General features: G+C 36.3%; 1 protein-coding gene across 2 annotated transcripts in view; it reads left to right on the top strand.

Moving 5' to 3' along the window:
- Positions 1-17,558, top strand: part of l(2)05287 (WD repeat-containing protein l(2)05287) — a 211,380-nt gene that overhangs the window by 170,028 nt on the left and 23,794 nt on the right. For both annotated transcript variants that reach the window (XM_090402934.1, XM_090402935.1), the window contains exon 16: positions 9,202-9,371. In XM_090402934.1, coding sequence (XP_090259060.1) covers positions 9,202-9,371 — 170 coding nt within the window. The remainder of the gene's footprint in view (positions 1-9,201; positions 9,372-17,558) is intronic.

The following is a 17,558-nucleotide window of genomic DNA, read 5'->3' as shown; positions in this document are numbered from 1 at the left end:
TAAGATAAAGAGCCAAGTAAAGAGAGTCATAATTTTGGTCTTTTTATTGCTAATTTTCATGCCAGATTTGTTACAGCTGTTATTCACTTGAAAGAATTATGGATTTTTTTTAGGGTTATAGCGACATCTACATCAAACAAAGAGCTAAGTTTTGATATCTCCAATCCTGATATTGAGTTTATTGCTACTTTCTATCCATATAGATAATAAGAATGGAGATAATACACCCTTATGCACACTTAGTTTTACATCAAACCACCTTCCTGTACCTCCTGCAATTCCAACTGCTGGCTTAAATATAAACTACCTATTGTTCTGTATAATGTTTCATTTACGTCATGTAACCAGTGCTCTGAACAGCTTTTCTCTGCAGCACTTAAGTAAAGGTTCTTGTCACATGCTGAAGTTCTTGTTATAATTTCTTAACTGCAGGGATACTACTGATTTTCCAGCGTCCATGGTTCCAAATTCTCCCCATATTAACAATTTTTATGGATGAACAGATCAGCATATAACAGTTGATCGGTGCATCTCTGACTAATTATATATCTCTCACGTCTTTTAAGTGCCATGGACTGCTGGACTTAAATAGTAAATATGTATTAAATGATTAAATGAAATGCATTAGTATAAATGATACAGTGCATGCGAATATGGACTTGCTGCTTATGCTTCACAATAGTAGCATCACCACTGTGAACTGGCCCTTGCTTAGAAGCTGCAGCTAGGGTTAAATGTAAGCAAAGGTAAGAATCGGTCAAAATCAAGAGATCACTATCAAGTACAAATGTAACCTGTTAATTTGTCAGGTGATTGCAGGAATTTCAAGCACACCCTTGTAATTTTTTCTTGAATGATAATAGTATAGTTAAAACTATAGTTTGCCTATAAAATTTCTTATATATTTTTCTTTTGAATGTGATATTCATATTTATTTTGCTTAAAATTAAGTGATTGTCACTTCCAATTTCATATTCCACATATTCTTGTATCCTCTAGTGTAAAGATATCACAATCAATGATAATATAATCAGTAATGATTTTATTCCACAAAAACAGTCAAACTGGCTAGACAATTTATACATAATACGCCAGCCTGGCTGGCCGAGTGGTTAGCGTATCTGCTCTCCAGCTAAAAGGCTGTGGGTTCGAATCCTGCTGTGGGCATGGATGTTTGTGATTGTCTTTGGAAATACTAGTGGTAGTGGTCAGCGGTAGATGGCATTGGTATAGTTGTGGTCAGTCAGTTGGTGGATTGCGAGTGGTGGGAAACCAAGTTGTAGAGTAGGTGCCCTTCCTCGATAAGTCTTTTGGACTTCCTGGAGGTGACAAATAATAATAATAATACATTGGACTTGTAGCTTTAGTTGCTTTGGCTGTAAATCCAAAACAATGGCCAACTATTATTGGCTTTTCCCTTCTCTCAGAATTCTCCCAAAACATTTCTGTATGTCTGATATTCATTTCCTACTTTCCTCTTTAGATCTCCAACAAGAACTAACTTTTTTCCCCTCTGAGAGGGAGGAAGAGGAGGGTGGGGAGAGAGAGACTCCAGAAATTCTTCAAAGAGACTTCAAAAATACTACTAAGAAAGCAGTAAAGGAGTTTTTGGAGAATTTTTGGGTCCTCACAAATTACATTGTATGCATCCTAGATTCTTTTATCACTGGAGAGTGCAGCGATGGAATGGTATTGAAGACCAGATGCTAGATAATTTCATGAGAGTGAAGATAATGAATCCGAAGGCTTTCCCCATAATCCTGCTTCCACTTAACTCTGCCACATTATGCCTGGAGGGTGAGTCAGTATGGTGGTATGCAGCAGGAACTGTTGAAGCCATGGATAGACTTGGTTCATTCTGTATTGTTATGTTTGCAACTTTAATATAAATGATGTACACTATCATTTACAGTTATGTAAACCTGACCTGTTATTTCTGCCTCAACTGTTCGGACTACAGCTTAATCAATTCTTTATCTTTTCAGCGTGGTACAGGTGCATTTATCAGAACTGACTTCCCATGTCAAAATGCCAAACAACCTTAATCATCTCCTGTCTTTGCTGTCTGTTTTCCAAATTCTAATAATTATTTTGATTTCTCACATTTGAAATATCCAAACAGTGAGATCTTTCTTGGGGATTTCAGTGTCTACAACTGAGACTATCTTTAATTTTCCAGCTCCATGTATCAGGCTGGTAAGGTTGCCAAGGTATATCCTGTTTGCAATGACCTCATCCAAACAGCATTACAAGAATATTAGCATGATGGTATATTACTACTACTCCTTTAGTAGAATGAAGAAGAGAAATGGAGTGTACTGTCATCAGTAAAATTATGGGTAGGATTTAAGGTCAGTGAGAGAAGTCATTTGCATGCATGGGAAGTGAATGTGAGAAAGTACAGAGCCCTGGATACTCCAGCATTGGTGGAGAAATCTGAGAAGAGGAAGCCATACCGTAAGATGGTATGCTTTCTATCCTATTTAGTTTCATCACAGCCTCCTCTCTGGTTGTTTGTATCATGGTAGATGGCTTCCTCTCCTCAGATTTCTCCACCAGTGCTGTAGTATCTAGGGCTGCGTACTTACTAAATCTCATGGGCCTTAAATCCTACCCATAGTTTTGCTGATGATAGTACACTCTGTTTCTTTTTATTTTACAAATCTCTTCAAATGAATGAGAAAAATAGTGATATAAAGTTCTGGAGCAACATAAATTTCTAACACTTTTTTTTTTTTTTTTTTTTTTTGTATGTCTTAACCTGCATTAATGTTGTCTTTTTACTGTATATCACAAACTGTACTTATTTTATTTGTGTAATTTAGTTGAATTTTGCTTCCACTGGACAGGAAATAATGGATACCTGTTGGCAGCCTAGGATGTAAACTGGGATCTCAAAGTTAGTGTTTCTCATATTTTGGGAAGTTTAATGCAACCATATTTACTCAAATTAGGCTGATTACTGAGAGCAGCTGTAGATCTTAGTCTTTCTCTTCTAAATTTACTGCAGCGGAGCATGGTGATCTTTTTTCCAGTCGATTTTATGATGATGCACGCCATGATTCTATGAAGCATGATCTGCAAGACCCAATTCAATATAGTCATCACTGCAGATGTATTTTTTGTGTTCTTTCATGTGGACGTTGGATGATCTTTCTGCTTGCCCATAGTGGGCCACCTTGCAGGAACAGGGCGCTTTATATACCCTTTGCCCCAAAGACCTATAGTAGATGTACAGATTCCCTATGCTATAAATTAGCAAAACGGTTAGCTGGTCCCAATTAAGAATGGCTGTTCTAAAGAATATATTAAATGAAAGAGAAGGTAGAAAATATGGTTTGGTAGAAAATAGGTTTGAAAGTGAAAGCAAAATGGATGTAGATCATTTGTGTTAAGTGCTGATAGAAACTCATGGTAGAGGCTTAATGGAGTGAAACAGCACTAGGAAATGATTAAAAAATAGTATTTAATTCTTCCAAAATTTCATCTGTCACTGAGAATTCTACATTATGAGACTTGTAACACACACACACAACACACATAACACAACACACATAACACAACACACATAACACAACACAACACACATAACACAACACAACACACATAACACAACACAACACACATAACACAACACAACACACATAACACAACACACACACATAACACAACACACACACACACATAACACAACACAACACACACACACACAAAACTAAGCAAAACATGGATAGAAGACTAGTCCTAATTAGATGGAGTGTCCTAGTAGATTACTTTTTTCTCTTTAATCCCTTACTTATTCCTGGCAATAATGTGTATACCTTTTTTTGCAGCTGTTTGTATGTAGGCTTAATGTTTAAAAAAAAAAAAAAATCAAGCAGGTGCTGAAGTCAGCTTCTAGTTAAGGCTCCACCACAACCATCTGTATAATGACTTTATAGATAATCAATATAATCAAAGGCAGATAATCAATAACCATGATATTGATTATCTGCCTTTGTCATCCCTAATGATGAGTTAAGATTTCTACCTGCAATGGCATAAAACTGCCATCTCATGGTCCCCAAATTGTAACACTGTATTATTATGTGAGGTGTTGTTTGCAGGATTAAAAACAAGTTTATGGGATAAAAAATCCTGCATGAAAAAATTCTATCATAAGTTATCATCAGCTGTGGTTGTTAAGGCTCAACTACAGCTGTTTTCATAATACAGGTGCCATACTGCAAAAAGAAAAAAGAAAGGCTTTTGTCATATAATTTTTTCACTATTTTACTAAACTGGACTGAACTTTGTTTAAGTCTATAAATTAAAGATGCAAAGAAATTATATTCTTGGTTTAATCCTTTATCCAAGTGTAAGCAAACGGTTTGTGCCTGAAGTATTTTCATGACTGGGCAACTCATATTATAGAGGCTAATGACTTCACGTGGCTTGCCTTAGTATCCCATAATGCAAAGCACATATCCTTACGGACATGTATAATGCTATGCATTATGGGAAGGGTCACTACCCAGACTGGTTTCGACCTTTATTGAGGTCTCATCGGTGGGAGCCAGACTCAGAGGTGATACCAAGGCTAAGTAATGCAAAAGTCATATTTCCATATACAAGTAGCCAATAACTATGACTATTAAATTATTTAAGGAATTCACAACGTATAATGGAATATTAATTAAAAGAAACTTTAATAAATAATTCCTATATTTCGGCATCATGTCCCATTGCCATCTTCAATGGGAACATACAAATATGACATGCATGCAGGCACTACAAAAAGCAAATGAGGGAGAAGAGAGAAACTACTGTTGTTCCTAGAGTCTTAATGGTGCCTCCCTAGCGGGCTATATTGGGGTTGTCTTGGCTGTTGGGCTGATGTTCTTGTGATGCAAGCTTCCCAAATTTGAGGCAGTCTCATGCACCCAAATTTGTTGAGGTGTTGAAAGTTTTTTAGAGCTGAGGCTGATTCTATGAACAATCTTTCATATTTAAACTTGCTGCTGTGTATTAACGTGGCTTTCTTCCAACATGTTCTGTGGCGGGTATCTAGAGCATGATCTGCAAGCCCAGAGTGGCTGTACTGGTAAAACTGGATGTAGTCTTTATGTTCCCAAATCCTGACATTTATTGTCCTGCCTGTTTGGCCAAAGTAGGACAGTTTACAGCTGCAAGGGACCTGGTATACCCCAGGTAGGTCTAGGGGAAGTGGTTGGTCTTTGGTGGATTGGATAAGGGATGCCAATTTTTTATATGCTTTGTAACAAGAAGTTACAAAGGTCATTTTTTTTAAGATTTTGGTTATGTTTTCTGAGGTGTCCCAAATATAGGGAATGGTGATGGATTTAGTGTAATCTTTGTTGTGAGGTGGGGGGGGGGGTTGTGGTTATCTGGTTTTAATATTTTTTAGGGATTGTAGCCGTTGGCTAAGAAAGTATTAAGGATGTGGTTTAGTTCAGTGATTAGGGCATTGTCATCTGCACAGTAGCCAATAGGTGTCACACCTTATTATTAAATTACTCTGGATTAGAGATAGTTTATACTATAAATTAAAGATGCCAAGAAATTATATTCTTGGTTTAATCCTTTATCCAAATGTAAGCAAACAAAGTCTAAGTTTGTTTAAGTCTAACTTATATCTTCTTAATATCATCAGAAAAAGCATGCACGTCTTGCCATATAGCAAGAAGTGCATGCTTTGGACTTGATGGTTCCAAAGCATGAATAAGCATGTAGTGGAGATAAGCCTTGATACAATCCATAGTCCAAATTTTCTTAATTTGTTCATGGCAATGTTGCTGAGAAGTGCACATCGCTCTATTTCTGACCATAATGCAAGGCAAATCCATAATGACTGTTGTACTTTCATGTTTTTCTCATTTGCGAACAGCTTGGCATATACTAGTTTAAAATGCATTGTGTGAACCATGTCTTGCAGGCATCTTGGATCTTGAATACTGTTGTATGCTTTATATTTGGTCTCTCATGTATACACTTATGAGTCAAGTGCTGACATGTATTACTTACTACTAGATAAGTAGGTCATTTCTTCTGTATATTACAGTAAATCCTTGATTTAACGGACTAATAGGGACTAAAGGGTGTCCGCTAAATCGCTAATTTTTTTAAAATAAAAATATCTCTAACATTATACTGCAGTTTAATCAATATTGGCACTGTAATGACAAAAAAAGATGGTTTTACACACAATTTTTAACACAATTTTCACACTTTTAGATAAGTTAATGTTCGATGTTGAGGCACTTGGTTTAGGTAATCCTGCTTTGAAAAACTATCAAGTTTTTTTTTTGAAATTTTGAATTCTGCTGTTTTTTTATAATTAACTCCCTAAAATTACGAAAATGAAATAAAACTGCCGCAGAAAGTCACGCCTCGCGACAAAAGAACCAATTACAATATGATTGGTGCGATCGTGTCCTAATCATTCGCTGAACATGTTTTATGAGCGGTGACTCATTTATGTCGGTTAAATTACTACAGTGTTTTTCCAACATACGATGGCCTATTCGTCAAAATTTGTTAAAAATAACAGGAAATTAATAACAAAAAAACCCTGTTAATTTAATTATAAGCAAATCTTGGTTAAAAGCATTTTAAAATTAACAGGGTGTTAATTTTCACATGTGACATACGGATAGGGATCCCATACGTCCCAGTTTTATTACTTCTGTCCCGGCATCCCGATATGTTTAGTTCAGGACGCTAAATGTCCCGGATTTTTTAGAATATAAAAATATTAACATTTCTAATAAGAATAAGTACAAGTTGTAATATTTTTGGATGCTTTTAAAAATGTATGTTTACAAAACAAAAAGCAGAGACATTTATTTTGTAGTTTGGTGAATTACCAGAATGTTAGAATTTTGGGAAAACGATTTTGTTCCATACATTTCATTCAGCCGGAGAAAAGAATGTCAGAATGAGGGAGAGAATCGTCCAACTGTATGTTTAACTAATCGCAACCACAGCATCTATTTCGTTCGTCTGGTTGGCCGTAAATTTTTAGCAATCTTTTGTCTCAAGCTTAGTTCGCATGGCGTACGACATCCGACTGTCCGAAATGTTTCTCATTTGTTGACATGTTTTTGAATATTAACGCACCACGATAGTTCATTTTCTTTCAACCAATGAGAAACATTTCGTACCGTCAGATATCGTACTGTATTGTATTGTATTGTAGTTTTACTAGACATTTTATGGGTAGTATTTCAGTAGAATTTTAATTAATACACCACACGCAAAAGATGCTTGAAAGTGACTGAGTGTATGTGAGAGATAGTTATCATATGTAGGTTATCGTATGATAACTATCGTATCCCATAGTTATCATACGCGCAGTTGGCTGATTTATTATTAATTTATTCATTTATTAATTAATTTTTTTGTGTGGTCGTAAGTGCGGACGGTTGTAAGTCAATGACCAAGTGTACTGGAGAAATTAAATAACATGTAAATTCTATGCTACCTACTTTTTTACAATACCCAAAGTCATGATTTTTCTTGTGATAACTGTAACCTCCAGTCTTTAACATAATTCCCACAGTGAGTCTTTTGACTTTATGGAGATCTGATAATAAACCTATCTCAGATATCTCTTCTTCAGCATCCAAGAAATTAGGTTTTCTCTTTCATTCTATGCATTATCTGTACACAACAGTTAACCCTATAAAAATTGAAAAAAATCCATCCAACTTTTGAATTATTGCGTTTCTATACTTATACACATCTGTGATCCAGTACTTAGTGAGCTATATATATATATATATATATATCACCATTTGTTAGCACTGGCATCAGTAATTCTTCGCACTCTCTAAATCTGTTAACACCCAATCTCTCTCTCTGTGTGTGTGTGTGTGTGAGAGAGAGAGAAAGGAAGAAATCTTTTTTCCCACTTCACTCATTCTCTCTGCAACTATGCCTTTTAATTGATCTCAATTTTATGTCTTGCTGTAGAGTAAACTGCAGATCTTCAACTTTCAACATTTATCTGCTATACTAAAATCATATATTCGGGTATCTTTGAGATTTGCTATGTTATTTCTTTATTTATAGTTTTGCTCTTCCCATGCATACACAAGATTATTCAATTTCTAGTATACTATTATACCATGGACAGAAAGTTGAAGATCCACAAATTTTACTCTGTAGGAAACATAAAATGGAGGCCAGGCTGTTCTAAAGAATACCTGTGGAGAGAATGGACAAAGAAGAAAATTAGTTCTCTGCATGCGTTTGGGATTGCATTGTGAAGTGTTATATAGCTGATTCTAATGAATGGAGAAAAATGCACAAAGCAAAGACTTCAACAGCTGTGTGAAAGAGATGAGAACAGATTGATTAATGATCTATCTAATTGTTCATTGGATCAAGGATATTTAGGGAACATCAAATGTGAGAACACTATTTTGGATGATTGAATGGATTTGTAATTTGTACATACTTAATTGTTTAGAGGGGAAAGTAATGTTTTGAGTAAAAGAACTCAGATGCCAAGGAAGAGATTTTTTTTTTTTTTTTTTTTTTTTTTTTTTTTTTTTTTTTGTCCACTTCAAACTGCCAGTAAGCATAGTTACAGTATTATACCAGATAATGAAATTCATCTACTACTTCATGCCCAGTACCACAGCAGTTTAGCTTTTCCTCTAAGGAATAATTGAACTATAACCTGATTCTCTTTTGTGTTTGGGTTCACTCTTGGTTTGCTCCAATCTAATGGTTTAATGTCTGTTGTTGTGGATGTATCTATTGCCACATCCCCACATTGGCTGTGAGGATGTGGAATGACATTTGGGATGTATCTGGTGCTTCTAACATGCCTGTCACTGTGAAGGTGTTGTAATTTTGATTTTTGCAGACTAGACCACCAAAGTTCAGTAAACCTAGAATGAGGTGGGCTGAACAATGATCCTTTGGATCATTGATAAACTTGGGCCAACTATCAGTGACAGTTGAGGGTGGAGATTAACTGGTCATTGATCTTCAAAAAATAGGAGAGGCTGTTAAGGCTAAAAACTACCCAACACCTTTGGAGAATAAAAGATGTTAATGGATATATTTATTTATTTTTAATTCTGAGTATTTTCTTTTTCTTCAAGAGAGCAAGAATATAATTTATTATTTTAATTTTTTATTGAACTTATTTTATTTATTAACTCATAAATGATTTTTTAAATTTTTCAGTGTACATTTTTACTCCAGATAATGCTTCAGATATTATATACTTTCACAAAAGTGTTAGCAAGTCCATTGTTATTGGTGCCATATTTATTCCACAGTCAGTAACAGCAAGGGATGATTCTCAATTATCATGGCAAAGAAATTCTCGTTTGTACTTCATAAATTTAGAACAGGTAAGATGAGATTATCTTTAAAAAATAGTGACAAACAACTGATTTTCTTTTCTTTTATGAAGTTCATCTAGTTTTAAGTATGTATACAGGAGGAGATTGAGGTAGTATTAAGTACATAGAAAATAGCATACTTATCCTCCTGGAGTATATGTACAATATGCAGTAAGTATTGTACTGTAAACTTGTGTTGTCGACACTGCTGGTGAATAAGCCTGTGAACTAGGCCAATTTCATAAGTACAGAAAACTATCTCCTATGCTACAAGAAATCAGGAAAATTTATTTGATTAATGACTGCGCCACCTGAGTTCTTCGCGTAAAGCATCAGAGATATGTTATAGCACCTGTATGATATAGCTAAATCTAATTGTGGGCTTTAACAGTCATGGCAATTCCCCAAATTCTTAACAAACAGGTTCAAAGTTTTTGCAAGGTAGTGCATTGTACAAAGATCAGGCAATAGTCTCTATTAAACAAACAAAACACATTTATTGTAATTTAAGTAAATCTACACTAGTATACACTTTTCATCCTACTCTTTTCATAATCTTAACATGAATTTCAGTTTCAATCTAACAATATTAAACTTCCCATTTACAGTGAGAGGAGATTCTCATATCATACAATTCTGATGGGTACTATCTCTAACTTATGCTTTGCTATCCACGCCAATCTTATTAGCCTAGTAACATTATGTCCAGTGGACTCACAATCATCCTTCTGCACTTAACTATTAATACAAAGGTTTCTATTCAGTAACAGAACCTTAGTAACACATATAGTCCTATCACCATATGAGATCCTTGGCTGTTTCTGCCGACTTCTCTGATCCGTTCTGCATACTGAAATTCCTCGTACAGTGCTCGGTAGGTATCCTTCCGTAATTCACTTACGGCAGCAGCGGCACATCTTCGCCAAAGGAACTAGGTTGACTCTAGGCATCCTGCGTTCGGTTCATGAGGCAAGTTCCCTTACTTGCCATACATCGCGAAAACTTTCAGTTCTTCCCTAGGACTGCGAATTTCTCCATGGATCTTGCACCGCACGAGTCCAAAAAGGCCGGTGAGCTGCAGCTAGATAACGACAAGAGAGAAACCTTCAGGCCTCCTATATACGGTTCTCGGGAGTTCTGTGATTCAGGGTTGGAGACCCTCGAATATCATGTGATCATTCTCGCAGCAGCAGTCTTGACCTTTTAATGAAGGCGGGAAACTTCCTTGCTCGAATGACCTTCAGTGCTATTGTTCGTTTTCAAGTCCCAGGCATAATCCTTTTTACTTACGGTAAAACTATTTCAATACAAGATCCATTTAACATAAACATACAGTGCACAATTTGAATATTTATCCTATTTAATATTTTTATGAACAATTCTGTGTCAGATACCCATATGGGTTTACAATCTGATGTTTGTAAACTGATGTTTGTAAATGTTTAGCAACATGTAGTTTTATTATATTTATCCAATTTACGACCTCTGTAAAAGTCATCATCATCAAATTCCTTCCATATACCCTCAAGGGGTGTACAGGATATGATAGTACTACATGAAAAATTTACATCATTACTAACTTCCTATCTACAATTTTCCTCCAAATCAGTCTGTTACTTGTCAAGACTCCAACATTACCAAATCTTATATTTCTATTGTCTATGGCACTTTGTACCGTATCAATCCACCTATATCTTGGTCTTCCTCTGGGTCGTTTTCCTGCCAACCTGACAGAGAACACTTGTTTTGCTAATCTTTCCTCTCCCATTCTATTTAAGTGACCATACCACCTGAGATTAGCTCTGCTAATGCATTCCTGGATGCTGACAATGTCAAGTTCTTTCCTAATATTCTCGTTTTTAATATGATATTGCCATTGATACCATCTGTTCACGCCTCTAATCTTTCTCAGGACTCTCATATCTGCGGTCTCTAGTCTTTGGTCAAGTGTTTTACTTCTGACCCAGCTCTCAGATCCATAAGTTAAAATTGGTTTGAACACAGTTTTGTATATAGCTAATTTAGTGTTCTGACTAATTTCTCTCTTATTCCATATGAATTTATTCAATTGACTTCCTACCATACCAGTTTTGTTGATTCTGTTGTATATTTCCATATTTAATTTACCATCTTCACTAAAAATCGTGCCTAAGTAGCTGAAATGTTTTACTTGTTCCACAGGTTCTCCATTCACAACACAGTTGACATTTTCAATGATTCTGCCTATTTTCATTGTCTTTGTCTTTTTATTGCAGACTTGTAGCGGATTTATTTAGAAGTATAACATCGGCCGCATAAAGCAAAGAGCTAACATTAACATCTCCAATTTTAATATCATGTTTAATACCACTTTCCTTCATAATGTTATCCATATAGATAATGAATAACAGAGGGGATAATGTACATCCTTGTCTCACACCAGATTTAACATTAAACCATCTTCCTGTACTTCCTTCAGTTCTAATTGCTGACTTACAACTCAAATAAAGACTAAGTATTGCTTGATATAATGCCCCATTGACACCATATAACTGTAGCGTATTGAATAGCTTCTCTCTTGGCACCTTGTCATATGCCTTTTCCAAATCGACAAAACTTGAACACAGATCTTTGTTATATTCCCATGATTTCTCCACTATTTGTCGTAAAGTGAAGATATGATCCTGACAACCTCTATTTGACCTGAATCCAGCTTGTTCTTCACCAAGCTTTTCTTCCACAATTCTTCTCAACCGTTTCTCAAGTATACTTGCATATATCTTACCAGGAACACTCAATAGGGATATACCTCTGTAATTCTCACATTCAGTTTTATTTCCCTTTTTATATATAGGTACTATGAGAGCTCTACTCTAATCATCAGGAATTAGTCCCTCTGTCCAGGCTTTCTGAACTATGCAGTGCAGCCACTGTAAGACTTTTATACCAACATTCGAACAGAAATGCTGAATTTCTGGTCGAATACCATCTACTCCTGCTGCCTTTCCACATTTCAAGCCTTTGATGGCTTTTTCTACTTCAAGTATGGATATGTATTCCTGACTGCATGCCTGGTCAGTGTTTTTTATCACTGTTCTGTCATCACTGCTTGTTTCATTTAGCAAAATTTCAAAGTAATTACTCAATACTTCAAGGATATCTTTTTCTCCAGTTTTCATGTCACCTTTATCATCTCTGACTCCTTTTACAGCACTCTTTCCTCCATTTCTAAGCTTCTTCAATAACCTCCAGAATATTTTGCCACCTTCTTGATATTTATTTTCGAGGTTCTTGCCAAAGTCCTCCCATGACTTTTGCTTCACTAGTTTTACACACTGTTTATCTTTCTTACATTTGTCTCTGTATTCTCTAAGAGCACAAGCTGACTTATTTGTCAGGAACCTTTGATATGCTTTCTTCTTTTCCTTCACTGCCTCTTTAACTTCCTGTGTCCTCCTTGGAGTTCTGATTTTTCTCTCCTTGCAGACAACTTCACCACATGCCTCTCTAGCTGAATCAATCAGGGTTTTCTTCAAAGCTTGTCACTGGATCTCCAAGGTTTGGTTCCTGTTCGCAAACTCTTTCATCTTTCATTTTTCCTTCAATAATATTTTTGTGTATTTTAGTCTACAGTTCACATCTGAGAGCTGCTCAACTTTTATTCGCTTTAAAACTTTCTTACATATCATTCTTTTCAATATGAAATTCAATTTTATCCTGCTCAAGACTAAATAGTGATCACTTCCAATTTCAAATCCTGTGTACACCTGGTGTCCTGCATCAGGGAAAAACCATCACTATCAACAATAACATAGTCAATGAGACTTTTCTTATTCCTTGCCTGTTCTCTCCATGTGAATTTGTGCACATTTTTATGTTTGAACATGGTGTTAGTAATAACCAGTCCATGTCCTGAGCAGAAATCCAACAGGTATTTGCCATTATTATTAGCTTTGCTCTTTTCTCCAAATTTTCCCAAAACATTTTTGTAAGTCTGACAATCACTTCTTACTCTGCTATTTAGATCCTCGACAAGGACCAACCTTTCCTTTTTCATTGTGTCAGTTGCTTTTTCTAAAGCCTCAAAAAATTCCTCCACTTCTACCTTAGTAGAATCTTCTGTGGGACCATAGGCACAAATAAGTCTCATTGTCCAGTTCCCCATTCTCATATTTCACTCTACTTGAAACTGCCTGCCATTCAAGAAGATTAACATAGCCTTTAAAGAAATGCGGAGAACCGACCAGGGCTTCTGACCTAATGTCCAATCCTCACCTTCTCGTGGTGCACCCTGTTGGGTATCTACTTTGATACTGAACGAACGAGGATGGGCTGGCAATTTGGGATTTAGCCGACCAAATTGTATTCTTATTGGTTAAACCAAAATAAAAAATGATGGTACAACATGACAAAATTTCATGCCGGCTGGGGCGTCGCCCGGTTAAACAAGGCCCCCGTTGTTTTTGCCAGGGAACCAGGGCGAACAGCGAAAAGTCAGCTACTGGAACAAATCTGAAAACAAACCCCAACTCAACATCACCAGAGTTAAAGATCGGTACTATCAACGTAAGAAGCCTGAATGGCAAAGAAATGGAGCTAGCTGAGGAATTAGATAAGTACCAGATCGACATAATAGGGGTGACTGAAACAAAAAAGACCAAAACTGGTGAGATCTTTCTGAGCAATAAATACAAAATGTTATATTCAGGCAATAACAATCAAGGAAAAGAAGGAGTAGCCATAGTATTCAACACAAAATACGAGGCTAATCTTCTTGAATGGCAGTCAGTCTCAAGTAGAGTAATGTGGGTAAATATGAGAATGGGGAACTGGACAATGAGACTTATTTGTGCCTATGGTCCCACAGAAGGCTCTACTAAGGTAGAAGTGGAGGAATTTTTTGAGGCTTTAGAAAAAGCAACTGACACAATGAAAAAGGAAAAGTTGGTCCTTGTTGGGGATCTAAATAGTAGAGTAGGAAATGATTGTGAGACATACAAAAATATTTTGGGAAAATTTGGAGAAAAGTGCAAAGCTAATAATAATGGCAAATATCTGTTGGATTTCTGCTCAGGACATGGACTGGTTATTACTAACACCATGTTCCAACATAAAAATGTGCACAAATTCACATGGAGAGAAGAGGCTAGGAATAAGAAAAGTCTCATTGACTATGTTATTGTTGATAGTGATGTTTTCTCCCTGGTGCAGGACACCAGAGTGTACAGAGGATTTGAAATTGGAAGTGATCACTATTTAGTCTTGAGCAGGATAAAATTGAATTTCATATTGAAAAGAATAACATGTAAGAAAGTTTTAAAGCGAATAAAAGTTGAGCAGCTCTCAGATGTAAACTGTAGACTAAAATACAGAAATATTATTGAAAAGAAAATGAAAGAGTTTGAGAACAGGAATCAAACCTTGGAGATTCAGTGGCAAACTCTGAAGGAAACATTGATTGATTCTGCCAGAGAGGCATGTGGTGAGGTTGTGTGCAAAGATAAAAAAATCAGAACTCCCTGGTGGACACAGGAAGTTAAAGAGGCAGTGAAGGAAAAGAAGAAAGCATATCAAAAGTTCCTGGCAAATAAGTCAGCTTTTACTCTTACAGAATACAGAGACAAATGTAAGAAAGCTAAACATTGTGTAAAACTAGCTAAACAAAAGTCATGGGAGGACTTTGGCAAGAATATAGAAAATAAATATCAAGAAGGTGGCAAAATATTCTGGAGGTTGTTGAAGAAGCTTAAGAATGGAGGAAAGAGTGCTGTAAAAGGAATTAGAGATGATAAAGGTGAAATGAAAACAGGAGAAAAAGATATCCTTGAAGTATGGAGTAATTACTTTGAAAAACTGCTAAATGAAACAAGCAGTGATGACAGCACAGTGATAAAAAACACTGACCAGGCATGCAGTCAGGAATACATATCCATACTTGAAGTAGAAAAAGCCATCAAAGGCTTGAAATGTGGAAAGGCAGCAGGAGTAGATGATATTCGACCAGAAATGCTGAAGTATGGTGGTATAAGAGTCTTACAGTGGCTGCACTGCATAGTTCAGAAAGCCTGGACAGAGGGATGAATTCCTGATGATTGGAGTAGAGCTCTCATAGTACCCATATATAAAAAGGGAAATAAAACTGAATGTGAGAATTACAGAGGTATTTCCCTACTGAGTGTTCCTGGCAAGATCTATGCAAGTATACTTGAGAAACGGTTGAGAAGAATTGTGGAAGAAAAGCTTGGTGAAGAACAAGCTGGATTCAGGCCAAATAGAGGCTGTCAGGATCAGATCTTCACTTTACGACAAATAATCGAGAAAGCATGGGAATATAACAAAGATCTGTATTTAAGTTTTGTTGATTTGGAAAAGGCATATGACAAGGTGCCAAGAGAGAAGCTATTCAATACGCTGCAGTTATATGGTGTCAATGGGGCATTATATCAAGCAGTACTTAGTCTGTATTTGAGTTGTGAGTCAGCAGTTAGAATTGAAGGAAGTACAGGAAGATGGTTTAATGTTAAATCTGGTGTGAGACAAGGATGTACATTATCCCCTCTGTTATTCATTATCTATATGGATCACATTATGAAGGAATGTGGTATTAAACCTGATATCAAAATTGGAGATGTTAATGTCAGCTCTTTGCTTTATGCGGATGATGTTATACTTCTAAATAAATCCGCTACAAGTCTGCAAGATTCTCTGACAAAATTGAATAGCTGTTGTAATAGATATGGTATGAAGGTGAGCAATAAAAAGACAAAGACAATGAAAATAGGCAGAATCATTGAAAATGTCAACTGTGTTGTGAATGGAGAACCTGTGGAACAAGTAAAACATTTTAGCTACTTAGGCACAATTTTTACTGAAGATGGTAAACTAAATATAGAAATAGACAACAGAATCAGCAAAGCTGGTATCGTGGGAAGTCAGTTGAATAAATTAATATGGAATAAGAAAGAAATTAGTCGGAACACTAAATTAGCTGTATACAAAACTGTGTTCAAACCAATTTTAACTTATGGATCTGAGAGCTGGGTCAGAAGTAAAACACTTGACCAAAGACTAGAGACCGCAGATATGAGAGTCCTGAGAAAGATTAGAGGCGTGAACAGATGGCATCAATGGCAATATCATATTAAAAATGAGGATATTAGGAAAGAACTTGACATTGTCAGCATCCAGGAATGCGTTAGCAGAGCTAATCTCAGATGGTATGGTCACCTAAATAGAATGGGAGAGGAAAGATTAGCAAAACAAGTGTTCTCTGCCAGGTTGGCAGGAAAACGACCCAGAGGAAGACCAAGATATAGGTGGATTGATACGGTACAAAGTGCCTTAGACGATAGAAATATAAGATCTGATAATGTTGGAGTCTTGACAAGTAACAGACTGATTTGGAGGAAAATTGTAGATAGGAAGTTAGTAATGATGTAATTTTTTCATGTAGTACTGTCATATCCTGTACACCCCTTGAGGGTACATGGCAGGAATTTGATGATGATGATGATGATACTATGGCTACTCCTTCTTTTCCTTGATTGTCATTGCCTGAATATAACATTTTGTATTTATTGCTCAGAAAGATGTCACCAGTTTTTGTCTTTTTTGTTTCAGTCACCCCCTATTATGTCAATCTGGTACTTATCTAATTCTTCAGCTAGCTCCATTTCTTTGCCATTTAGGCTTCTTATGTTGATAGTACCGATCTTTAACTCTGGTGATGTTGACTTGGGGGTGTGTTTTCAGATTTGTTCCAGTAGCTGACTTTTCGCTGTTCACCCTGGTTCCTTGGCAAAAACAACAGGGGGCTTGTTTAATCGGGCGATGCCCCAGCTGGCATGAAATTTTGTCATGTTGTACCATCATTTTTTATTTTGGTTTAACCAATAAGAATACAATTTGGTCGGCTAAATCCCAAATTGCCAGCCCATCCTCGTTCGTTCAGTATCCAGGTTGATACCCAACAGGGTGCTCCATGAGAAGGTGAGGAGTGGACATTAGGTCAGAAGCACTGGTCGGTTCTCTGCATTCCTTTAAAGGCTATGTGTAGGTCTCCTCTCAGTTCTCGATGCCTAAAAATCAAGAACTTCTATTGCATCGAATTTTATAGTACATACTGATGTTTTTATTTTAACCATGATGTGTTGGCAAGAATACATGGTCATCCTGCAACATGTATTGGAACTAAGGATCAAAACAGCTGATATTTTG

Source organism: Typopeltis vanoorti, chromosome 13, assembly GCF_054136105.1.
Source record: "Typopeltis vanoorti isolate ZY-2024b chromosome 13, IOZ_Tvanoo_1.0, whole genome shotgun sequence".
Lineage (NCBI taxonomy): Eukaryota > Metazoa > Arthropoda > Arachnida > Uropygi > Thelyphonidae > Typopeltis > Typopeltis vanoorti.
Note: the sequence above shows the minus strand (reverse complement) of the source record. Positions and strands in the feature narration are given on the sequence as shown.